At 43.6% G+C, this 25,420-nt stretch overlaps 2 protein-coding genes across 3 annotated transcripts in view; one reads left to right on the plus strand and one right to left on the minus strand.

The window, feature by feature from the left end:
• LOC144680737 (intron Large complex component GCFC2-like) overlaps nt 1–1,574 on the plus strand; it is a 54,782-nt gene extending 53,208 nt beyond the window's left edge. The window contains exon 18 of one of the 2 annotated variants that reach the window (XM_078542061.1): nt 521–1,574. In XM_078542061.1, the coding sequence (XP_078398187.1) occupies nt 521–638 (118 nt within the window). In that variant the 3' untranslated portion in view covers nt 639–1,574. The remainder of the gene's footprint in view (nt 1–520) is intronic. The other variant, XM_078542062.1, reaches the window with a different exon arrangement.
• Nucleotides 1,575–1,716: 142 nt separating this feature from the next.
• Nucleotides 1,717–19,501, minus strand: mrpl19 (mitochondrial ribosomal protein L19). Its single transcript, XM_078542063.1, has 6 exons — nt 19,411–19,501; nt 16,083–16,206; nt 11,337–11,455; nt 9,766–9,900; nt 2,654–2,835; nt 1,717–2,434 (listed from the first exon to the last, which is right to left on the minus strand). Exons 1-6 carry the CDS (start codon nt 19,463–19,465, stop codon nt 2,213–2,215), a joined length of 837 nt encoding a protein of 278 aa, XP_078398189.1. The 5' UTR covers nt 19,466–19,501; the 3' UTR covers nt 1,717–2,212.
• Between the last annotated feature and the right edge of the window lie 5,919 nt (nt 19,502–25,420).

Consider the following 25,420-nt stretch of genomic DNA (forward strand, 5'->3'; position numbering starts at 1 on the left):
CTTGGCTGACATTTATCCCTGAACCATCATTCATTTGGCTGTGTTTTCTTATATAATGTAACAGTATGTCATATGTAATTTGTTGGTTGTAAATTACTGTGGGATATCCTGTGATATGGCACCATACAAATGCAAGTTTTCTTAATAATCGACTTCAAAAGTGGCATATGGAGTCCTTAAAGTGTGCGCATTCTCTTGTAGATCCACGTGTTAAAGTATCAAAAATAGGAAGTCTTCAATGTGAAGACCCCTCACCAGTATTCCTATTGGTGTAGTTGTTTAATTGAACAGTGTTCATTGGATAATATGGTCATCATGAAAACTATGAACTCAAACTGAAAATGTCCATGGAAATCTTGCCTATTTAACAAAATTAAATCTGCCCCAATAAATCCACCTAGCAGTGCCAGTTGTGAATGTATAGTTTACTTATTACTCTTTTGTGATGCTCAAAGTACAAAACAACTACTGGATCATTTTACATCCTTGATTTGTAATTGCTTTTTTTCTGTCTCCACAGAGAAGCAATAAAAGAAATGGTTCAGATGTTAGTCTCGATTCATGCCTTGGATCGTACTGAGATCATCGTCAAGGAGTGTAAATTAGAAGATTTAAAATGGATTTTCAAGGGAAACTGATCTGTATGTGAACTCTGGCCATGCATTATTTAAAGATAATACCTGAACAATGAAATCTTTCACCATAGTGATGCATTCACAAATGGTATGATCCTCAACTATGCCTGTCTGGTTTTAAGTTATTAAAAAAAGTTAATTATTGAAAACTATTTTAATTCTGCATAAGCACAAGTCTTTTGCAAAATTTGAAGAAAGTATGAGTGCCTATAAATTTTTAAGGTATGAGAAAAAACAGATTTACAGAATTCAGACCTGAAAATTGACTATCACCAATGTACTCAATCTTTTTTTATAGTGCACAGACCCTTTGCATAAGAAATAGTGGCTGACTTGTGGTCGTGCTATGCAGGAACTTTCAGGTTGTGGCTGTGCATCTTAAAGGGACTTTGTCACACTAGTTAATTTCCATTCTCTTTTACATCATATTATAGTATGGTCAGACTACATCTAAATGGCAGCAGTGATCTGGGTGATAAAGCAAAGATGTTCTCCAAAAGATTGTTCATTTGTAAAGCATATCTTTACAGTTTGTAAATTCTAATTTATGTATTGTCTTTACACATTTAAACTTTAAATAGAGAAAACAGGAAACTACTTTTTGCATGGTATTTTTCTGCTTCAAGAAAATGAAAAAGTCAGTGTTTCTCCCTTGAGAGATTATTGATTTTTCTCAGTGTTGGATCATGATCTTCCCAAGTCTGGATTCTGATCCTTGATAAAAACTGAGATCCATGCCAAGCTTTTGGTGTATTGGGTCCTTGAGTCTGTGGATTATTTGTCAGTGTAAATTCTTCATACAAAGAAAATTTGTAAGAACCATTACTTTTTCAATAAATGAATTTTCCAACATTCTATTGCAGTTTCGTATGATTTTTAATTTTGTAAAAGATGAAGTTCATTATCCTAGCTAAGAATTACATTCTTCCTAACTGAAAACTTTGGCAATGTGTCCCTCTGCTTTCCTTAAAGTCACAGACACAAACATGTTCTAACACTTAAGATCACCAGAAGGAACTACTCATTCAATAGCTCCATCAGGATTGTGTTTGAGGTTGAGCATTCCTCTGGCCAACTTGAAAAAAAAAAATATGCACCTTGGGTCAAGGTAAAAGAAAAGAAAATCTATACCGGCTCCTTCCTGAAGTGTATAAATATTTGAAATAAATCGGTTTATTTTTTCACTTAAATACATGGGCAATAATGACAGGACAAAATTACAGAGTGAACTAAAAACACTTTCTGTCTTTATAATAAGGATATCTTCATGAAAGTGATGCAATTTAAATACTGATTATTTGGAAAAGCACAGATTAAACCTTCAGAGTTTAACATTATTTCCAGGGAATGCTCTTTTAAAAGTACCTACAGCATTTCAGCTTTCCTAATGTGAACATAAAATATATACTCTCCCATGTACATGACTGAAACAACACAAAGCTGTAGTTTAAAAACATCAGTTATGACAGTGTAATAAACAAATTCTGATCTTTACCTCTTGTACCAACAGTTACGACAATTTTTCAATCTCACCAGCAGTACTCGATTCCTACGCACATAAATACACCCTAGAAGTGTCATTTATTCAGCTCGTTTTGTAAATATAGCTCCATGTTTTTCTCAATCTTAGATGTATCATATTCTCTCATCATATCATATTCAAGCCAGGGTCTATCGTGCTTTTTGGCTTCCTCCATTTGTTCTTCTGTGAGAGACAGATCAAACCGTATACCCTGCACCTTGAACTGCGGACGTTCCCAACGTTTTGACCATGGTTTTGGTTTCATTTTTACTTTCAGCTGTTTAAAAGTCAGAAAAAAGAGCTCAAGAAGCAAGCCACAAACTTAGAGATTGCACTTCATTACTTACACCCCATATTTTGGTAAATTATAAAATGAAAGCCATTTATCATTTAGTCTGGAATTTTATTTAAAGTTTCAATGGATTTTATAAAGTGTATAGAATCTGTAGAATATTGAAATTAAATGCTTACATAACTTTCATTGATAGTTTCTTACCAAATTGATAGGGACCTCAGAACAAGTAGGGTTAGGTACAAGTTTCATGTTAAAATCAAAAGTGCTGTACTCTGGTAGAGCATCGCGTAGATACATTAAGTTATCATCCAGTCTCTTTTCCAGCTTCAGCACTTCAATCTGCTGAATTCGAGGACTATACATGTCATAGCAGATCTCAACACCTAGAATGAATAAGAAACATCACTAGTTTAATTAAAATTTGTCAAGATAAGAAAAAAAACAATAATTACAAAGCACCCTCAATGATAATTGCCAACATGCCCAATACAAAATGTGGTCCTGTTGTTGCATTTTTATCAATTCTGGTTGTTACTTTTTCTTGCCATTTCTGCCTAAGAGGCAAAAAAAAATCAAATTTAAGTGTTGGCTACCAACAATTGCATCGTTTCGAGCTCAATGCTAAAGTTTTTAAAAATTCATACAGGGACCAGCATATCTACATTAAAACTGTAGTGTCAACACGAAGCAGTTTCTCCAATGCTGCAGTTACTGTTTAATGCAGGTTAAGTGTCAAGAGTCTGGGCTCAGCGTGGTTGAAATGGGCCGGGGTGGGGAGGGTAGTGGAGGGGTGACTGCTTTGGAGTCATTTTAGATCTTAACTGATGTATGCATTTTAGCATTTATGTAAACCCAAAACTGCTTTGCACCAACATTTAATGTGTAGCACTTTGGGAAAATTAAAAGCAAAGATGATCAAACCTAACTTAAGAGCACAATGTAGAGATGGTACCATGTACTACCAAAGTTACTTTTTAAATAACAATGCATCTGTAACAGCAAAAGTCCCTAAGGGTGGAATTTTCTCTGAATTGCACTAAGTGCGGGAGAGGGTGTGAAAATTGACCTTTTCCCCACTGGACACAATGGTGGGTTTTCACGCCATATTTGCATCCCGCCTCATTAAATTATGCAGACGCGGGAAACATACCATATTGCTGGCGAGAGCACTGATTCGCCTGTCATGCCGTTACCTCATTGCTTCCTCACTCCGGGTGTCATATTTAAACTAAAGCCGTGTGCACAGTCCTTGATGCTTGCAGTCCAGGACTGCTTCAGTGAAGACATGGCCCTGAAAGCCAAGAAAAGTGCATATTTGGATGGCGTGGAGGCCCACCGCGATGTCCTCTACTCCTGCTCTGACTGCAGGAGGTCCAGCAATCTCACCACTCTGGCTTGGGAGGCGGTGGCAATGCTGCACAGAAGAGGTCAACCATCCAGTACTGAAAGAGGATGAATTATCTCATCTGTGCTGCCAGGGTAAGACAACCATCTCATCACTCTAAACTCACCTACTAACAAGCCCATCATGCATTCACTAGCATCTGACTCTCTCATCCACACCCTTACATCTTCATCTTGCCTCATCTCTGGAGATCGCCTCCTCATCCTGCCCATGCCTCTACTCTGCGCACACACATCTGGCATCTGTCTCATCTTCCCTAGCATGCACCTTGCTCACACTCTCCATCTGTCTTTATGCCGGACAAGATTGTGCAGAATAAAAGGGAGAGGTCCCAGACCAAGGGTGGAGTGCTGAACATCAAGGTCCTCACACCGCTTTCGAAAATCACACTATTGAGCTACCCGGAGAAAACGTGAACCATTCCTGCGATGACAGTAAGGTTGACAGTAAACACCCACGTGAGGAACGTGCACCAGATCATCCCTCAATCAACCCTACTATGAGTGCTCTCTCCTATTTTTCACTTGGCTGCCATGCACTAATTCTTTCATAGGCAGTTCTGCCAAGTGCCTGACACCCTCAGCCAGCCAGGCCCTCAGCTCCAGCCAAGAGGACACCTCGGATGAGGAATTAGAAATAAGCAGCCTTGAAGACCCGTCACAGCACTCACCCACACCCTCCACCAACGCAAAGGATCACACGTCTCGGGACCTGGATTTAGAACAGGATCGGGGTCACAGTCTGGTACACAGCAGGTGGAGGCAGGGATATCCGAAGTTGCTGGCACTTGAAGGACCGGTGGAGGCAGCAAATCTGCTGAGTCCGTCAGATGACGAGCCTCTGGACTTGGTCCTAAATCAGTTGGTGGAGCTACAGTGACAAGCACAGGAACATCAGGAAGAGATGTCTGCTGCACTCCTCAGATTGCAAGGGACGATGGAGGAGTCCATGCATGTCAACGCGAGAGGGGTGGGGGGGACATCTTCATCTCACTGCAGCTGTCCCTTCTCCTCAAGGAGTCACCCAGGGGCCCTCGGGCACCCAATAGGGAGGACCACTAGCAGCTGGACACCCAGGAACCACCCACCCAGGTGGCTTCAGGAGTGTCTGGCCAATCCAAATCCCATCTTCCTGTGACCCCATCACCTCCACCTCCACAAACTGAGAAGGGTGCACCTGCTCCACTGCAGGACACCCAAACCAGGCTGGGAACCTCCAGGGGACACCCACCAAGGTCATCATGGACGGTCTCCATCTCTGCTGTGGATGTCAGAGATGCACCCATACGTAGCATTTGACTCAGGGAAGTCAAATATGGTGGCACAGGTGCTCACAACATATTATAATGTGCACAACTGTAAATATCACCCATTCTGTATCTCCTTTTATGTATGCCTCCTTTTCATGGAGGTGTGTTGCAGTCAATCAGGTGATATACCATGGTCCCCCCCCACCATAATGCAGCTGTCGCTATCATGGACATCTCGTCTGTGCAGTCTGCTCCCATTTCACCAGAGTGTCTGGCCGTTTTCAGATAATTTCCGACATCAGTGGTGCCTTGTCCTTAATTTTAAGTGTGCTTGTGCAAGGCACGTCCTACATATGCTTTGCAGGGTCATGTCATGTTCACTTTTGGCTGTGTAACATAGATACAGGTGTTCTCCCATCTCATTGCATGATTGAAAGATGAAGGTGTAGTGTCGAAGGACAGATGTGTTAATGGATGGAGAAGGGTTATATATCCTGGAACTCAATGTACTTTGTCAGCTGCCAGGGCTTTCATGCTATGAGCCCATACTCAAAGCTCCTGTGTGCTCCTGTATGCAACTGCATTTGCGACTTTCTGGGATTTAATAAGCTGACCAATAAATGCGAGCTCATTGCCACCTCAAGTTGATGAAAGTCTGGCTCTGAGTTATTATCCTGGTGCTCGAACCGACAGCCCTGGGCGTCTCTCACCCTGTGGCTGTCTGTGTTGTGGCCATAGACTCTCGTCTCAATGTATGGATGCAGCGCTGTGCCTCCCCACATGAGCACTGGCCGCGAACACTGATGCTAATTCCAAGTGGTCATACCTGGCTGGCATTGGAGCCTTTCAGCATGGTCTAGATGTGCACATTGTTGCTTCACACAATACTGAGGGAGCAATGGGATAGCAACAAAGATGTAGTGAAGCGGAAGTGTGCCCTTTATTAGAAATGACACATGACCTTGAGGGCTTCATGGTCTCTGAGCACTTTTCAGTTCACTAGGGCCAGGAATGGCCATGAGAGCACAATGTCTGTGTTAAAGAGGAGGCATTTTAAGGTCTGGCAGGCAACTGGTTGAATGAATTCATCCTCAGGTGGTACACACCCATAGAAAGGTGAGGATAAATGCAGGCAATCATCCCTGACTGAGTGTGCTGGATGTCAATGGGATTGAGAAGGTGGCATAGAGGACTGACTGATCTCTAAATGGATTGAGACCTGTGGAATGTCCTCTGATGCCATGGCCCAAGTGTCACCTATCAGTTTCACCATCGAGGTTACACGGATGTCCCGATGCTGGAGATGGATCTCCTTGAGTGTGAAAGCTATCACCCACGAACCCACTCAGGATAGTGGAACAGGTCCTGCCTCTTATAGGCTGTCGTTGCGATTGGGATGTCAGAGAGATGCTTGATGAGGGCACCTTCGGATGCCTGATGGCAGGATGCCCTCCTCCAGTCACTGCCTCATCTCAGCAAAGACACATGCTCCCGAGACTTCATCATCTTTCAAAGGATCAGGGCAAGGTGAGCCTGATGTGGAACTGCTCGCTCTCATTTTGAAGTGCATTGTTGAAAAGAGGAATAGCAAAGCTGCTATTTGTGTTGGCCCACAATGGAGGGCACTTTTCCACGAGGATATTCACTGCAACTAGTCATCCCCCTCCTGGAATCTGGTGGCTACAAAGCCCTCACATGCACGCCTGCCTTGTCTGGCCAGTGCTATGGCACTTTATCTGCAGCCTCGGCTTTCTCGACCTCATCACACTCAACCCCTTCAAGGTCCTCCTCATCGGAGGAGAGGTGCAGCTCCTCCATGTCAGCATCTGGCAAATCCTCCTTCCCCCCAACAGGTTGTGGAGCATGCAGCAAGCCGCGGTGATCCATGAGACCCTCTGAGGAGTGTACTGGAGTGCTCTGTCAGATCTATCCAGGCATCGGAATCACATTTTTAGGACCCCTATGGTGTGCTCCACTAATGTCCGGGTAGCATGAGCTTCATTGTACCTTCTCTCTGCAGAACTCTGAGGCCACCGAACGGGCGTCATCAGCCAAGTTCTTTGTGGGTACCTTTTATTACCGAGGAGCCGGCCTGAATCCTGTGAGGACCCTCAAAGATGTCCGAGATCTGCGATCTGCTCAAGATGTATGAGTCATGGACGCTTCATGAGTATCTGGCGTAAACCTGCAGGATTTGTTTGTTATGGTCTCACACCAGCTGTACGTTGAGCAACTGGATGCCTTTCCTGTTCATGTATTGGAGTGCCTGCTGCCATGAAGCATGAGTGCAGTTGATGACACCCTGCACCTGTGGAAACCCAGGAATCTCTACAAAGCCCACTGCTCTGGCGTCCTAGTTTGCTTGATCTCTGTCGATGTTAGTGTAATTGTGGGCCTTGGCAAAAAGGACACCTGTGACCTCATGTATGCATTTGTACATGGATGCCCAAAAGACACTGCAGAGGTCCTCAGTCGAGCCCTGGAAGGATCCAGTGGCGTAGAAGTTGAGTGCGGCTGTCGCTTTCAGAGCAACTGGCAATGGATGCCCTCCCAGTTCCTGTGGCGCCAATTCCTGGAGAATGTGGAAAATAAGAGTCACCAGATCCCTGGACATGCAGAAGCATCAGCGACACTGGTTCTCGCTCATCTACAGATAAAAATGCAATGTCAATACACCCTGAGTTTAGCTAGGCACCTACGCACAACGTTTCTGCTCTGCGTCCAGAGGGACCCTGCTGTCCTTTGGTCTTGAGGGTTTTGCTTCTCCCTTTGGCAAGCCAGCCTCCTCTGTCGCCATCCTCCTTCTTCTCTCGTGCCTGTATGCTATTATACAGGCAGCAATGAATCCAGGCTTCAACTTCCTGATGGCTTCCTCTCTGCAGCATCAGTGAGAAACAGACAAGAATCAGGATTCATCTGCGAAGGTCCGCTTTCTGTCAATGACTCATCAGCAAATGTGGGTTCATGGGCTTTGTTCCCATGACAGCAAGTATTCACTTCTGAGAGGATGGGTAGTGCAGGGTGTGTATCAAGGTCCTCTCTTCTCACCCTTCACATGAGCAACTACTATGAGATTGCTTTGACCAGGTGCCTGGATGAGGCGCTGGCATCCTCATTCACAGAACTGTAATACTAGAGTCTTTGGAAAACACATGAGCGTCAATATTTAGTCAGGATGAGAGATATTTTGAAGGGTCCTGAGGCTTCTGTTCTGTGAACTGTCCAGTGTCACCACTGAAAGATGCTTCTGCAGCTTGTCCAGTTGCCCAAATTCTCTAAGAGTCTTTATCGATCTGGGGAATTTCCATGCTGTGAGGATTTAAACCAAGGTGGTCGATTAGCGCCACTGCACGATTAGTCTCGCATGAATGCACATTATTGCTTCACTTTGGTGATTCCCTGCAATGTTGTTGAGAGACTACTAACATGTCCTAAGTGTGCCTCTCTGCTCAGTTCAGTTGACTTCTCCTTTAATCTCCACCCCAGTGCATTCAGCTGGCCAACAAGCTGCCCGCACAGCCCTCACCAGCAGGTTTACATTTTGTATTACGCAATCTCTGCAGGTTTGAATATGGTGGTGCTGAGCTTTCACTGTCACACCCAGCTTGGACCCTCCCTGTGCAAGTATGGAACCCCCCTCTGTCGCTGAGGAAGTTAATGTCAAAGACCTCTCAGTCCTTCCCCTGTATTCCTTGATCCCATTGTTTTTGTGGTGGATATCTGTTTGTTAGCCCATGGACATTCTGAGGTGGAGGTGCCTAAGCCCTCCATGCACTTCAGCCCTCAACAACTTGAGGCCACTTGCACAGTTCAACATGTACCCCCACACACACCCTGGTATACTGCCTTCTTCAGTAGGGCCCTAACCTTGCAGCCTCTTCCCTTGCCTGAGGCCACTTCCCTCCTTCTGCAAGCAAGCCCTAGCCCCGCAGCTGGTGAGAAGCCACCCCCGCTGGTTGGGTAGGTACAGGCTTTGCCATGAGCCTCTCTAACAGCGACGTGGTGCTGCCTACAAAGCCTGGCACTGATGACTATGAGTGCTGCCCGAAGCAAGGTAGGCAAACGAACCTCAAAGTCTCAAGCGGAGTGCAGGTCACCAGGTGCACGTTGTGAAACACGTCTCTGTGCAATGACTTCATGATCCAGCTTCGGGGGGATGATTCCAGCGAGCAGGGCTTATGAGATGCTAATGCATTGAAATTAGGTTCCCAACATACTGTGATGGGAAACGCGGACCATCATTGGCAGGTGGAGCAGATGATCGCAAACTGGTTTTACAATGACATGAAACCGATTTTTACAATCTCCCACTATTTTCCACTCCTGTCCGCCGCAAGTGGGGCTGGAAATTCCTAGCCTAAGAAACAGCTCTAGCCTTTCAAGCCCCAGCAGTCAGCTTCTGCAGCCATTTTCCTGTTTGGATGAAAATTTTCAGCACAAGCAGCAGGATAATTGCCTTTATATGCTCTTGTCAAAATAGATGTTTAATTTGTTTCTGAAGTAATGCAACTTTGCCACAATATGGCTCCACCATTAAGCTTACTGATTAGAAAAGATCAATGTTTTAAAAAGTTATTTCTTTTAAACCAGTAAAATTCTAATCACATTCATAATGATTTGGAAAAATTTAAAAGTTAATGACAAACATTAAAAACCTACCTTGTCCATCTATGATATTTCTAAGGACAAAAGTAGCCCCTAATCCTTTTCCTGATCTTTGGATACAGATTCCAACAAATTTGTTGACTTTGCTATTAGCGTTTGTGTCTGCCATACTAACAGCAAGGATACTTCCTATTGGCAAAAAGGGTGAAAGTGTTAAAAAATGGCGTAGAAATATCATTCTCTAAACGTTTGAACTAAAGCATTTCAGGTAAGCTCCCTGATCTGGGACTTTAACTCTCTTTTAAATTCAGGTTTGTCTGCTACATCCGATATGAACAGGCAATACAGAACAGTCTCCATTAGGAAAAAAAGGCAGTACATTTTTCAAGTCAGCTTCCATTTAAAAATATTCCAAATGTAAAATTTTTTTTGCAAATATAGATGAAATTTCAAACTGATTTAAAATATATTTTGTTTCAACAGATACATCTTCATTTTGAATCTTATATTGCACCACACTGAATATAGCTTAATTAATTCTTTATCTGTTTAGGTTCATAAAAAGATGTAAACTACATTCTTATTGAGTGGGAAGTGAAATCCATTGTGAATGATTACATATACATACAACTGAATATAAAAAAAAGTTACCTCAAGTTATTTCTTTAACAGAAGCTGCAAGCATTGTTTCACCATTGTTTCATGCATTTTTATTTTGCAGCTAAAAATCACCAGTGATGAGCATATAAAAATACTGTGCTGCAAGTGAATAGACAGTGCTACCTATTTAAAGTATATTGTAAAAACATAAAACAGTGGCACTGAAGAGAAATTTTACAAAAGCAAAATATTGCAGATGCTGGAAATAGAATGCTGAAAATATTCAGGTCAAATTTTACAAATACTGAAATTTCCACAGTGTTGATTCACACAAGTTATAAAATCAGTATTTATTTATAGACTTAAGTACAGCTGGTGGTAGGAAGTTTCAATGTCTGTTGGGTTCATTAGGCTATTTGAATATTGAAAGATGAGGTTGGCCAGGGTTGTACATAGAATAATATAATACTGATGCTAGCTCATCACACATCAAGGCTGTGTAAAACTGGTAGGTATCTGTGCATTATTAGTAACAGTACAGCCCAGCAGATGGTAATGACTTTATAGCAGATGCATTAAAGCACAATGATTACACTGTAGCAAAAGGTAGATTGTTAATGTACCTGTACTTAGTGGCTTAGGAGCCCTTCTAAGTATAAAGGCAACATTTAAGATCATTTCTATCCACCCCTGATCTTATCAGTTTGCAACACAAAACTCAGCTGTGTCACAATGACCACAAAAACCAGTCACTAAGATGGGTGCCCAACAATTTGCTTGCAATGTAATCATTGCCCAGTAAAAGTAAAGCATTTATGTACAACAGTAAATTACATTGTGATCACGAGCTGTACATGGCATCACATGGACCCAACGATCGTAAAGCTGTAATATAACAGTTTTCTATTACATGGTCAATAAAGTTTAGCAAAGCATTTTCTTCTACATGTCAATGTTACAATTTGTGTCCAGCTACTTTACCTATGTAAGCAAGTCTGATTTATTAAGCATGTAACATAACTAACCTACGTAGAATTCTGGTATATTCAGCACTTTCCGTCTCTGAGCCATATCCTTTCTCTCTATGCTGAATTTTAGGGGATTTGTTCTGCCTCTTCGCATTATGAACTCAGGGCTTACAAACCTGTAAGAGAATAGTTCAAAGATATTCAGCAATCAGGATGATTTCAAGGATGTGGACATTGTTGACAAGGCCAGCATTTGTTGCCCATCCCCTATTTGCCCTTGAACTGAATATTTCAGAAGGCAGTTAAGAGTTAACACATTGCTGTAGGTCTGGAGTCACACATAGGCCAGACCAGGTAAGGACAACAGATTTTCCTCCCTAAAGGACATTAGTGACCCAGATGCGTCTTTACAACAATCAATGACAGTTTTGTGGCACCATGACTAAGACTAGCTTTGATAATTTTTTGTTAACCCCAAATTTGTTAATTGAATTCAAATTTCACCAGCTGCCATGGTGAGATTTGAACCTGTATCCCCAGAACAATAGTCTGGGCCTCTGGATTACTAGTCCAGTGACATTACCGCTATGCCACTATTTCTCCCCTATAAACTTGTTCTATTAAAACTTCAAAGGTAAAATGTAATCTATTGCTCATGTAAAAAAACAGGAATTTTAGCACAGGAAGAGACCAGTCAGTCCTTTCTAGCTGTGGTCAGATTAAGTCCGTACAGAGGATAATTTTGCTGAGTCCTATTTCTTCCCTAAATAGATCCTATTTTCCTGCTTTCTCCCCACATCCTGTTATCTTTAAATAATTGTCCTGTATTTTTCAAAAGCTGAATCAGCTTAGCATTGATCACGTGACAAAGCATTCACAGCAAGATAACCCTTTGAATAATTTTATTTTGCCCTTTATTTATTTAGTGCTTGCTGAGGTAATGGCCTTTTTGAATTACATCCCAATGCTTATCTATGATTAACGTATCTATTCCATCTATCATTTTCAATACCTCAAATAAATCTTCCTCAATCTTTTGCGTTCAAGAGTTTTTTCACATAACTCAACTTTCATCCTTGTTTTAATTTAGTTGAACATTGAGAAGACCAACACCATTTTTTGTATCTGCTACAAACTTCACTCTCTTAGCACTGATTCCAAGCCCCTCCTGGCACCTTTCAGGCTGTATAAGATTGCCTGAAATCTTGGCACGCTTTGAACATTAATATCCTCCTTCATGAAGACCATTTATTTCCATCTCTGGAACATGCCCATTTTCACCTCTGTTGCAGATCTTCCATGGCCGAAACCATAAGTCACACTTCTTCAAAATTTGGCAGATGGAGTATAATGTGGGAAAATGTGAACTTGTCCACTTTGGCAGGAAGAATAAAAAAGTAGTATATTATTTGAATGGAGAGAGACTGCAGAACTCTACGGTACAGAAAAATCTGAATGTCTTGATACATGAATCACAAAAAGTTGGTATGCAATTGCAGCAAGTGATTAGGAAGGCAATTGGAACATTGACATTATTGCAAAGGAAATAAGAGTATAAAAGTAGGGAAGTGTTGTTGCAGCTGTACAGGGCCTAAGCCAGACCACATCTGAAGTACAGTTTTGGTCACCTTAATTAAGAAAGGATATAACTAAATTAGAAGCAGTTCAGCGAAGGTTCATGACTGATTTCTGGGATGAAAGGGTTAGCTCATGAGGAAAGATTGAGCAGGTTGGGCCTATATTCATTGGAGCTTAGGAGAATGAGAGGTGATTTTACTGAAACATGCTTGACAGGGTGGATGCTGAGAGGATGTTTCCCCTTGTTGGGGAGTCTAGAACTAGGGAATACAGTTTAAAAATTAGGGGTCTCCCATTTAAGACTAAGATAAGGAGAATTTTTTTTTCTCTGAGGGCTGTTAGTCTGTGAAATTTTCTACCTTAGAAAGCAATGGAGGCTGGGTCATTGAATATATTCAAGGCTAAGTTAGATTTTTGATTGACAAGGGAGTCAAGGGTTATGGGGCTGGACAGATAAGTGGAGTTGAGGCCACAACCAGATCATGCATGATCTTATCAAATGGTGGAGCAGGCTCGAGGGGCCAAATGGCCTACTCCTGCTCCTAAAATTGTGTTCACTTCCAGAATTGACTATTCCCATGCTTGCCTTGCGGGGCCTCCCTCATCCAACCTCCATAAACACCTAACTTGCTCAAATTACGATTACATATATCCTGGTCTCCTTAAACCCCACTCCATGCATCATCCTTGTTATAATGATCCACATAGATTTCTGCCTCCGATGGGTTACTTTTAAAATCCTAACACATCTTCAAGTCCCTCCAAGCCCTCTCTCTGTTCTATCTACAACCTCCTCCAGACTTGCTGGTTAGATTGGAGCTGTTGGGGTTGTTCTCCTTAGAGCAGAGAACTCTGAGAGATTTGATAGAGCTGTTCAAAATCATGAGGGGTATAGACAAAGAAAACAGAAAAAAAACCAGTCCCATTGACAAAAGGGTTAAAAACCGGAGGACATAGATTTAAGGTATTTGGCAAAAGAAGCAAAAGCGACATGAGGAAAATCTTCCTTTATGCAGCAAGTGGTTAGGATCTGGAATGTACTGTTTGAGAGTGTGGTGGAGGCAGATTCAATTGCAGCTTTCAAAAGAAAATTGGATAAGTATCTGAAGGGGAAAAAAATTGCAGGGCTATGAGAAAAGGGCAGGGGAGTGGGAGCAATTAAACTGCTCTTGCAGACAACTTGCCTGGACTCGACAGGCTGAATGGCCTCCTTCTGAGCTGTAATTCTATTTTAATTCTCCACTCTTGTTCGCAAATTATAAAATCGCTTCCCAGAGGTGTAGTCAAATAATAGGTAAAGAAAAAGATGGGTTTTGGGGGGGTGAGGGAGGCAAGGGTTGCCAAAGTTTGTTCAAAGATTTGGTTTTTACAAGGACCTTAAACAGAGCGAGGTGAATAGATAAAAGGATTGAGAGAAAAATTGCAGAGTGTAAGATCTACAAGGCTAAAGGTACAGCCTATAAGTATGGATGAAAGAGATGGGGAGGGAGCAAGAAGTCAAAGGTACAGAGAGTTCAAGGCAGTAAAGAGTTCAAGGAGGTTACAAAGATATGAGGTGTGAAGATGAAAATTTTACACTTCAGGTTCTTGGGAGCTGAGTTCCAAGGTAAGTCAGAGAATACAAGGATGATGAGCGAGTGGGGCAATGCAGGATATATACAGGCAGCTGAGTTTGAATAAACTGACATTTATGGAGAGTTGAAGATGGGGAGTTGTTTGGGCCAGTACTCGATTCGTTGAGTCTCGAGTGGGTACCAGCACATTTGAAGATTGGGCTGGAGACAGAAGTACAGTCTTAATGTTGGAGAGGATACAAGGTTGGAAACTCAGCTTCAGGTTGAACAGAATGCTGGGACTACTGTCTGGTTCAGCCTGGACAGTGGCCAAGCAGGTGATGAAGGGATCGGTAGCAAGGGCACAGAGCTTGTGGCGGAGACTGAAGGCAATAATTTTCGTTTTCCCAACTTGTAGCTGCAAGGAACTGCAGCTCATCTAAGACCGGATGTTTAGAAATAACAGTTACAAAGGCAGTGAAGGAGTCGAGGGGTGGTTGAAATATAGAGTTTGGTGTTGTCAGTGCATGTGAAATTTAGCAGATGATGTTGCCAAGTGACAACATTTGGATAAGAAAAGGGAAGGGGACCAATCTGGAATCCATCTGGAATTTATCTGCACATATCCCTAGGCTCGTTGTCTGTCATTCTCCCTTATACTTTGTTACCCTTTTCAGATTGGTCTGATAAATCCATTTTTAAAAAAATCTATAAGCATTGTCTGCCTTTCAGTCATCTTTTTCCACCCATACTCCCTTTGCACCTTTGTTTTCTCAAACTAAATTCTAATGTGGCATTTTGTCACATCCTTCCCAGGAATACATACAAGTTACAGCTACTACATCCCCCACTCCATGTCTATACTTACCATTCCTCCTCCTCCTTCAGGTACAATGCCCTAAGAGGGCATTAGCAATCATAGACTTCCATCAGATTGGTCCATGATTGTGCTTGGCAAAGTATTGCCATGGCCTTTTTCAGTATGGCTGACCAGGAAACACTCTCACTTTTCACAGTCTGCCATCAGGTGTTTTGGAAGGATTTACTGGCTGATAATCAACCTGTTTGGCCACATTATGAACACACCTTCCGTGGCTATCAAGTCCTTATGTGAGACTTGAACCTGAAACTTCTGGCCCACAGGTACCCATGTGACCACTGCGCCACAAGACCTCCTAATACTTTCCATTACTTTTTCTAAAAAAATTCTCAAGTCAGTAATTACCTATCTTTTACAAATCCATGTCAACCATCTCTCATCAATCCATTCCCCAAATGTTTATGTATTTTAAATCTATGATCCCTAATAATTATCCTACGACAACCCAAGGCCAGCCAGTTGACAGTTGCCTAGTTCACCCCTTTCTCCTTTCTGAAACAAAGTGTAACATTTGTCTCCGCTCTCATACCTCATGATTTTTTAAAAATCATTTTTAATGCTCTGCTACCTCTTCACTAACTTCCGTTATTATAGGGTGCATATATTTGATTCTTGATGCAATCCATTTTTAGCATCCTTCTGAACCACAATCATGAAAGTTTGTAGAATAGAAAAACATTGGAATGGAATTTACTGGGATTAATATATTCAATCTTACATTTAAATTCAAATATCCATACTTAAACAATCTTTATCTGATCTTCATGTTACAAAATATCTTCTGTAAATTACCTTCTTTGTGTTGTCACAGACTGTGTTTTGTCTACAATAACAGGTTTTGGTGGAGGCTGAAATTTTGAAGGTTTATCCTCGCCTGTTGAGGAACTCAAAAGCCTTATTGGTGAAAACAGAAGTCCTAAATAAAGTAAAAGGAGAAAGACAATAAGCATAACCTTAAAGGAAATGTCAAGTATCTGCTGCTTTTATCTTTGAGGTGCTTAAAGTATTATATCCCATCCATCCTGTAGCATTTGCATTCCTGTCTAACATGAATTACAATTGGTGAGTCTGAGCAGGCAATGTACAAAAGGGAAATGCAGACCTGCATTCTGATATCGATACATGTACACAGGAGTTTATTTTAAAGATACAGTTTAAATGTTACAATACTCACTAAATCCATACATTACTTTTCTAGTCAAAAGCGCCTACATTATGCTGCTTTAACCAGGTTCTTTACAAAAATGACTGACAGGTTAAAAACCCTCTGCTCCCTTCAGCCTTTACCACAAAATTGTGATTCCTGTGTTGTACAACATATACACACCACCCCATCCATGTCATTTTATGAGGAAAAACATCTGGGAAATTTCTTTACAACCCATTTAAACAATCAAGATTGGTTGAGATGATCCAGCTGGCCCTGAATTCCGTGTCTTTTGTAAGAGGAGACATCCAACCCAGCCAAAAACAAGTCCTGCTCTCACTTGAGGATAAAAGAGGATTCAAAATGTTAACATCACATTGGACAAAATCTAAGACTGGATGTCAATCAGTCCTACAGCAGCAACAACTTGTATTTATATAGCACCTTTAATATAATAAAACATCTCAAGGCACTTTAAAGGAACATTATAAAGCAAAATGTGACACCAAGCCACATAAGACGATATTAAGGACGGCAAAAGCTTGATTAAAGTGGTAGGTTTTCAGAAACACTTCAAAGGGATAAAGAGAGAGTTGGAGCGGCAAGGGAGGAATTCCAGAGTTTACGGCCAGGGCAGCTGATGGCATGACCAGCTCAGAGTTGCTCAAGAGGCCAGAATTAGATGAATACAGATATCATTGAGCGTTATGGGACTAGAGGAGACTACAAAGATGGCGAGGGGAATGAGGCCACAAAGGGATTTGAAAACGAGGATGAGAATTTTTAAATCTAGGCATTAGTTGACCAGGAGCCAATGTAGGCCAGTGTGCACAGCGGTGATGGGTGAACTGGACTTTATGCGAGTAAGAACATGGGCAGCAGAGTTTTAGACGCCCTCAACTTTACAGAGAATATGGGAGGTTGTCCAGGACTTTATTGGAAGAATCACATCTAGATATAACAAAAGTACAGTAGAAGATTTTGGCAGCAGATAAGCAGAGGCAGCGGTAGAGTCAGGTGATGATACAGAGATGGAAATAGGTGTCTTAGAGGCAGATGTGTGGTCAGAAACTCATCTGAAGATCAAACATGAAACCAAGGTTGCAAACAGTCTGGTTCAGCCAGTAAGCAAGGCAGAGACAGTGGTGAGAGAATGGAATTTACACCAGGAACTGAAGAAAACAGGTCAGATCTGATCGCTGGTGATGCTACATGCAACACTGCTGACTGCGGAGATCATTGCACGCTTGCTATTTATGCTCTTCCAGTCAGGTCTTCCGATCCCGGCTGCATCAACGAATAGCTGGCTTAGCCTTCCATAGAGAAGGCTGGTGAAGAGGAGCAGTGGAGAGGCTATGCCCTTTTTTAAACCACATTAGCTGCCATATTCAGCTAAGTGTTTAAAGCTCTCAGGTCTTTCAGTGAGGTAGTGGGTTGAGGGAGGGATGGGAGTGGATGGTTGGGTTGCAGATGTCGGGGAGTAGATCGGTGGATAGTCGGGTCAGAGGTGGGCAGTTGGGTCGGGGGGGGGAATGAAATTTGTGGTCGTTTGGATTGGTTGGTTGCGCTGTTAATCACCGAGTTATACCAAAGACTAAACAGTCTAACGATTATAGGGTAAGTATTACATATCTAGCTCAAGTCTCCAGCATTGAGATCAATCTAAGAGACATTCACGAAGGTCCTGAGCAAAGCAAATCAGCCCATCGGAAGTTTAAACACCCTGGATAATTACAGCGCATGTGCGCTGTAATCAGGAATTCCTCAGGGTCTGACGTGCAGCTAAGTTCCCTGATAGCAGAAGATTCCACCTAATAGCTTTGGTCGTGCCAATATTTAAAAGGAGAAAATTTCAGCTCATCCAGTACAAGATATCGGATGAGCAGTTTGATAATTTAGCAACAGTGGACCAGCTGAGAGGGATGGTGGTGAGGTAGAGTTGGGTATCGTTATTGTACATGTGAAAACTGATGAGATGATTCTGATGATGTCACGGAGAAGCAAGGTGTAGATGAGAATTAGGAGGTGGCGAAGGATAAATTATCAGGAACACAGGAGATAATAGTATGGAAGCAGGAAGGGAAGCCATTGTAATTGATATCCAGGCTACAATTTGATGGATAAGAATGGAACTTGATGAGAGCAGTACCATCCAGCTGGACAACAGTGGAGGGTGGTGGTAGGAACAACCATGTCAAAGGCTGCAGACAGGTGGAGAAGGACAGGAAGGGATAGTTTACTTTTATCACAGTCACATAGGATGTAGCAGAGGCAGGGGAGGGGTCAAGTGAGATGAAAGAAAATAGAGCTCGACCTCAGTGGACATGCCGAACCTGAACCTACATCAAAGAAAGGAACATTGTCAAGGTTTAGCATATGGATGAAGAACAGAAGGACTCCACCAAGGACAGAAGCTTGGAAAAGTCCTGAGGTAGGAGGGTACAGGCAGAAAGAGGGGCTATTGATAAGAGACATACTGGCTGGCACTTGAGAGTTAACAGTGGGACATGAAGACAGACTCATTGAGTCAGATAACCGAAGAGAGGAGAACACTGTAGCCGATCATGCCAAAGGCAATGGAGTAATCTGTGGCCTTGATTGGGATTATTTTGGTGCTGTGTCAGGGCCAGTAACCTGACTGGAAAGGTCATAGGAAAGACTGTCCCAGAGCTCGGGCGGGAACAACTACACGATGAAGGACCTATATCGGATCTTGTGGAAGTGAATCGACTTCAATAAGTAAACGGGCTTCCAATTATATTTATTCCTCAGGGTGGTTGAGCTAAATTCAAACGCAAATTCACTTCAAATAAATGTAACCCGCACTGACCGACCCGCTCAATAATCGATATCAGGTTTTGGATCTAAAGCAAACGCCGACTCCACGGCCGGGGCCGACCTTCTCCAGGGCGGCAGCTCCTGCGCCCGGGAACTCGCGCGCGCCAACCGCATTCTATCCCAACCGTCACTCACGTTTACTGGCGGTGACGGCTCGCGACCCCAGAACAAACGCTTCAACAGCCGCCATCTTACTCTCAACTCTCCACTGCGCAAACTCGGAGAAACCGAGTGACTACGGGCAGCGGCACGACTCAAATCCGAGGAACATTTCACAGGGCGAGAGAGGTGGGGCAGGCAATGCGTTAATAGCCTGTGCAGGCAGTGAATAAGGGCTCCTGGGGAACAAACAGAGATGTGTATTTAATAAAAATAAGATAGTGCGGATGCTGGAGATCTGAAATAAAATGCTGGAAAAACTTAGTTGGTCTGGCAGCATCTGTCGAGGGAAACAAGAGTTAACGTTTTGAGTCCAATGTGACTCTCCTTTAGAAGTGTAGAAGAGTCGTATTGAACTGGAAACGTTAACTCTGTTTCTCTCCACAGATGCAACCAGACCTGCTGAGTTTTTCTAGGACTTTCTGTTTTTATGTCTTTCTATAAACCTGTGTCATTTTGGGTAATGTGGTGATGAGGTGATGATGTTCAGTGAGTTCTTTAAATTCTCTGAAAGTGAATTGGGTTCCAGTGTTATTTATTCTTCTTTCCCTTGCTCAGCAAACAGAACTCGTACTGTTGAGATGATCGTTATAGCTCTCAAATCTTTCAACTGCAGTCTAGATGGTGTAGATACACCCACAGTGCTGTTAGGAAGGGAGTTCCAGGATTTTTGACCCAACGACAGTTAAGGAATGGTGATATATACCCAAGTCAGGATGCTGAGTAGCTTGGAGGGGAGCTTCCAGCTGGTGGTGTTCCCATGTGTCTGCTGCCCTTGTCCTTCTAGATGGTAGTGATTGTGGGTTTGGAAGGTGCTGTCAAAGGAGGCTTGGTGAGCTCCTGCAGCGCTGCTTGTAGATGGTACACACTACTGCCACTGTGCGTCGGTGGTGGAGAGAGTGAATGTTTGTGGATGGGGTGCCAATCAATTAAGCTTTCTCCTGAATGGTGTCAAGCTTCTTGAGTGTTGTTGGAGCTGCACTTATCCAGGCAAGTGGAGAGTATTCCATCATGCTCCTGACTTTTGGCTTGTAGATGGTGGACAGGTTTTGGGGAGTCAGGAGGTGAGTTACTTGCCACAGGATTCCTAGCCTCTGACCTGCTCTTGTAGCCACAGTATTTATATGGCTAGTCCAGTTCAGTATCTGGTCCATGTAGCCCCCAGGATGTTTATGGTGGGGGATTCAGCGATGGTAATGCCATCAATGTAATGCTTACACTTCTCTATTCTCACGTGGCCTTCATGTATTTTTTGGATAAGTTTTTTGTTCATCATTTTGTGTATGATTATTCTGGACCTAGCTAGCAGAACACTATCTCCTATTGAGATGTCATCTCCAATAGACCAAATACTGCCATATTGTTGCTGTATCTTATCAGGCCATCCCTAGATCACTTGCTGAAAGAGCACCTGGATCTCTTCGTCTTTGCTGGTCTCATCTCTAATTCGACTCAAGTTTTGTGTTACATGCATTGGATGATGGACCTTTATGCCTAGATATTTTATCTCATGTTTCTCCAGTTGTAACAATCCAGAAATGGCATCTGCTAACAGTGCCTGGCTTGTATTTCAGTGTGAAATTGTAACTCTGAAGCCTCAAGAGTAACCTCTGCAGTTTTGCGGAGTTCTACACAGATTTATCTTGTAGATCTGTTACAGTCTGCGATGATCACTCTCCAATCTGAACTTTTTCCCACAGAGATATGTATGGAATTTCACACATCTATACATGTCTGCCAAAAAAGCTCTATTTCTATAATAATAAAAACAAAAAACTACTGCGGATGCTGGAAATCCAAAACAAAAACAGAATTACCAGGAAAAACTCAGCAGGTCTGGCAGCATCGGCGGAGAAGAAAAGAGTTGACGTTTTGAGTCCTCATGACCCTTCCACAGAACTGAGTAAAATTAGGAGAGGGGTGAAATATAAGCTGGTTTAAGGTGGGGGGGAGAGAAGTTGAGGGGGTGGGTGGTGGTAGGGACAAGCAAGCAGTGATAGGAGCAGATAATCAAAACATGTCACAGACAAAGGAACAAAGAGGTGTTAAAGGTGGTGATATTTTCTAAGAGAATGTGCTAATTAAGAATGGATGGCAGGACACTCAAGGTACAGCTCTAGTGGGGGTGGGGTGGAAAGACTGACAGGGCATTACAGGTATAGATTTAAAAATAATGGAAATAGGTGGGAAAAGAAAAATCTATATAAATTATTGGAAAAAACAAAAGGGAGGGGGAAGAAACGGAAAGAGGGTGGAGATGGAGGAGGGAGTTCAAGATCTAAAGTTGTTGAATTCAATATTCAGTCTGGAAGGCTGTAAAGTGCCTAGTCGGAAGATGAGATTCTGTTCCTCCAGTTTGCGTTGGGCTTCACTGGAACACTACAGCAAGCCAAGGACAGACATGTGGGCAAGAGAGCAGGGTGAAGTGTTAAAATGGCAAGCGACAGGGAGGTTTGGGTCTTTCTTGCAGACAGACCGCAGGTGTTCTGCAAAGCGGTCGCCCAGTTTACGTTTGGTGTCTCCAATGTAGAGGAGACCGCATTGGGAGCAACGAATGCAGTAGACTAAGTTACCGGAAATACAAGTGAAATGCTGCTTCACTTGAAAGGAGTGTTTGGGCCCTTGGATGGTGAGGAGAGAGGAAGTGAAGGGGCAGGTGTTGCATCTTTTGCGTGGGCATGGGGAGGTGCCATAGGTGGGGGTTGAGGAGTAGGGGGTGATGGAGGAGTGGACCAGGGTGTCCCGGAGGGAACAATCCCTACGGAATGCCGCCAGGGGGGGTGAAGGGAAGATGTGTTTGGTGGTGGCATCATGCTGGAGTTGGCGGAAATGGCGGAGGATGATCCTTTGAATGCGGAGGCTGGTGGGGTGATAAGTGAGGACAAGGGAGACCCTATCATGTTTCTGGGAGGGAGGAGAAGCGTGAGGGCCGATGCGCGGGAGATGGGCCAGACACGGTTGAGGGCCCTGTCAACGACCGTGGGTCGAAAACCTCGGTTAAGGAAGAAGGAGGACATGTCAGAGGAACTGTTTTTGAAGGTAGCATCATCAGAACAGATGCGACGGAGGTGAAGGAACTGAGAGAATGGGATGGAGTCCTTACAGGAAGCAGGCTGTGAGGAGCTGTAGTCGAGGTAGCTGTGGGAGTCGGTAGGCTTGTAATGGATATTGGTGGACAGTCTATCATCAGAAATTGAGACAGAGAGGTCGAGGAAGGGAAGGGAAGTGTCAGAGATGGACCATGTGAAAATGATGGAGGGGTGGAGATTGGAAGCAAAATTAATAAATTTTTCCAGGTCCCGACGAGAGCATGAATCAGCACCGAAGTAATCATCGATGTACCGGAGAAAGAGTTGTGGGAGGGGGCCGGAGTAGGACTGGAACAAGGAATGTTCCACATACCCCATAAAGAGACAGGCATAGCTGGGGCCCATGCGGGTATCCATAGCCACACCTTCTATTTGGACGAAGTGAGAAGAATTAAAGGAGAAATTGTTCAGTGTGAGAACAAGTTCCGCCAGACGGAGGAGAGTAGTGGTGGATGGGGATTGTTTGGGCCTCTGTTCAAGGAAGAAGCTAAGGGCCCTCAGACCATCCTGGTGGGGGATGGAGGTGTAGAGGGATTGGACGTCCATGGTGAAGAGGAAGCGGTTGGGGCCAGGGAACTGGAAATTGTTGATGTGACGTAAGGTGTCAGAGGAATCACGGATGTAGGTGGGAAGGGACTGGACAAGGGGAGAGAGAAGGGAGTCAAGATAACTAGAAATGAATTCCATGGGGCAGGAACAGGCTGACACGATCGGTCTGCCGGGACAGTTCTGTTTGTGGATTTTGGGTAGGAGGTAGAAGCGGGCCATCCGAGGTTGGGCGACTATCAGATTGGAAGCTGTGGGAGGAAGATCTCCAGAGGAGATGAGGTCAGTGACAGTCCTGGAAACAATGGCTTGATGTTCAGTGGTGGGGTCATGGTCCAGGGAGAGGTAGGAGGAAGTGTCTGCGAGTTGACGCTCAGCCTCCGCGAGGTAGAGGTCAGTGCGCCAGACAACAACAGCACCACCCTTGTCAGCGGGTTTGATGACAATGTTGAGGTTGGGCCTGAGAGAACGGAGTGCAGTAAGTTCAGAGAGAGACAGATTAGAATGGGTGAGAGGAGCAGAGAAATTGAGACGACTAATGTCACGCCGACAGTTCTCAATGAAAAGATCAAGAGAAGGTAAGAATCCAGAGGGAGGGGTCCAGGTGGAGGGAGAATATTGGAGGTGGGTAAAAGGATCCGTTGAACGGGGAGAGGACTCCTGCCCAAAGAAGTGAGCACGGAGACGAAGACGGTGGAAGAAGAGTTCAGCATCGTGCCGAGCCCGAAATTCATTGAGATGAGGGCGTAAGGGTATGAAACTAAGAACTTTGCTGAGCACTGAACGTTCAGCATTGGAGAGGGGAAAGTCAAGGGGTATTGTGAATACACGGCCGGGGCTGGGATTGGAAGATGGGGTGGGGACGGAGGGACAGGCAGGGGTGGAGGGTCCTAGATGGGTGTTGGTGTCGATGAGTTGTTGGAGCTTGCGTTCCTTAGCACTTGAGAGAAAGAGAAAAAGTTTCTTGTTGAGGTGTTGGATGAGACGAAGAAAAGCTCTATTTCTATATTGGCATATCTGGTGTCAGCTGATGTAAGAGCTTTTGATGTGAATGGCATAAGTTTTCTCTCTTGTACCAGTCCTTTTGTAGAAGCATCTACTTGCAGAGTGAAAGGTTTCTTTCTATTGTAGCATGACAGGCTTATTTCCTTGCATGCTTCTTCTTTGAGATTATTAATGCTCGGCAGCTGCATTGAGCACAGAACAGTGGACTCAGAGCAGTGTAGAAAGAGAGATGCAAGATCCTCATGTGGGTGTTTACCACCGACCTCACCATCGCTGCAGGAATGATCCACATCCTCTCCGGCCATCTCCAACGTGTGACTCTTGAACGGAGTCAGGACCTTGATGTCCAGCACTCCACCCCTGGTCTGGGACCTCTCCCATTGATCAAGCAGGACAAGATCACACACAAAAGTGGATGGAAGGAGTGTGAGCAAGGCGCATGCCCGGTCAAATGAGAAGGATGCCAAGTGTGCGTGTGTGCTGAGTGGAAACATGGATGGGATGATGAGGCTATCTCTCGCGGAGATGAAGCCAGATGGAGATGTGAGAGAGTGAGTGGTGATGTCCCTTGGGCATTTTTAAAAATTCCTTTATGGAATGTGGACGTTGCTGGCTAGGCCAGCATTTATTGCCCATCCCTAATTACCCTTGAGAACGTGGTGGTGAGCTGCTGTTTTGGACCACTGAAGTTCATGTGATTTGGAAAGGAGTTCCAGGATTTTGATCATCGACAGTGAAGGAATGGCAATGTAGTTCCAAGTCAGGAAGATATGTGGCTTGGAGGGGAACCTGCAGGTGGTGGTGCTTCCATGCATCTGCTATCCTTGTGCTTCTAGGTTGCAGAGATTGCGGGTTTGGAAGGTTCTCAAATCATCTGTCGAGCATCTCAGTGACGGCTGAACAAAAATGTTTATAAATAGAAGTGGCTAGCACACATCTGCCATCTCACCTTTCAAAGCAATCATACTTGAAAGTGTTGTCTCAGAAGCAACCCATCTCTATACATCAAATATTACTTGTGTTACAGACACAGTTGGGGAGGGGGGGCGTGTTAATTTAAACAGCGCTAATTTCTCCTCTCATCACCCACCCGTAAACAGAAAAGGCGTTTTGATTTGTTTCCCTCGTTATAAGCAATGGCTTATAAACCCCTTGGTTTTTAGTATAATCTATTAATAATCCCACAGCAAACTCGAGATAGGTTGAACTCAAAGTGTTAGTTTATTGCACACATTCAAAACGCACACTTTCAAAATGCAAAAGGAGGGTCGCAACTTTGCCTCCATGCTCAGACAATAAAGAGGGGAATAAAGAAAAGAAGGTTTCACAGTGCAGAGACCACAGAG

Source organism: Cetorhinus maximus, chromosome 5, assembly GCF_964194155.1.
Source record: "Cetorhinus maximus chromosome 5, sCetMax3.hap1.1, whole genome shotgun sequence".
Lineage (NCBI taxonomy): Eukaryota > Metazoa > Chordata > Chondrichthyes > Lamniformes > Cetorhinidae > Cetorhinus > Cetorhinus maximus.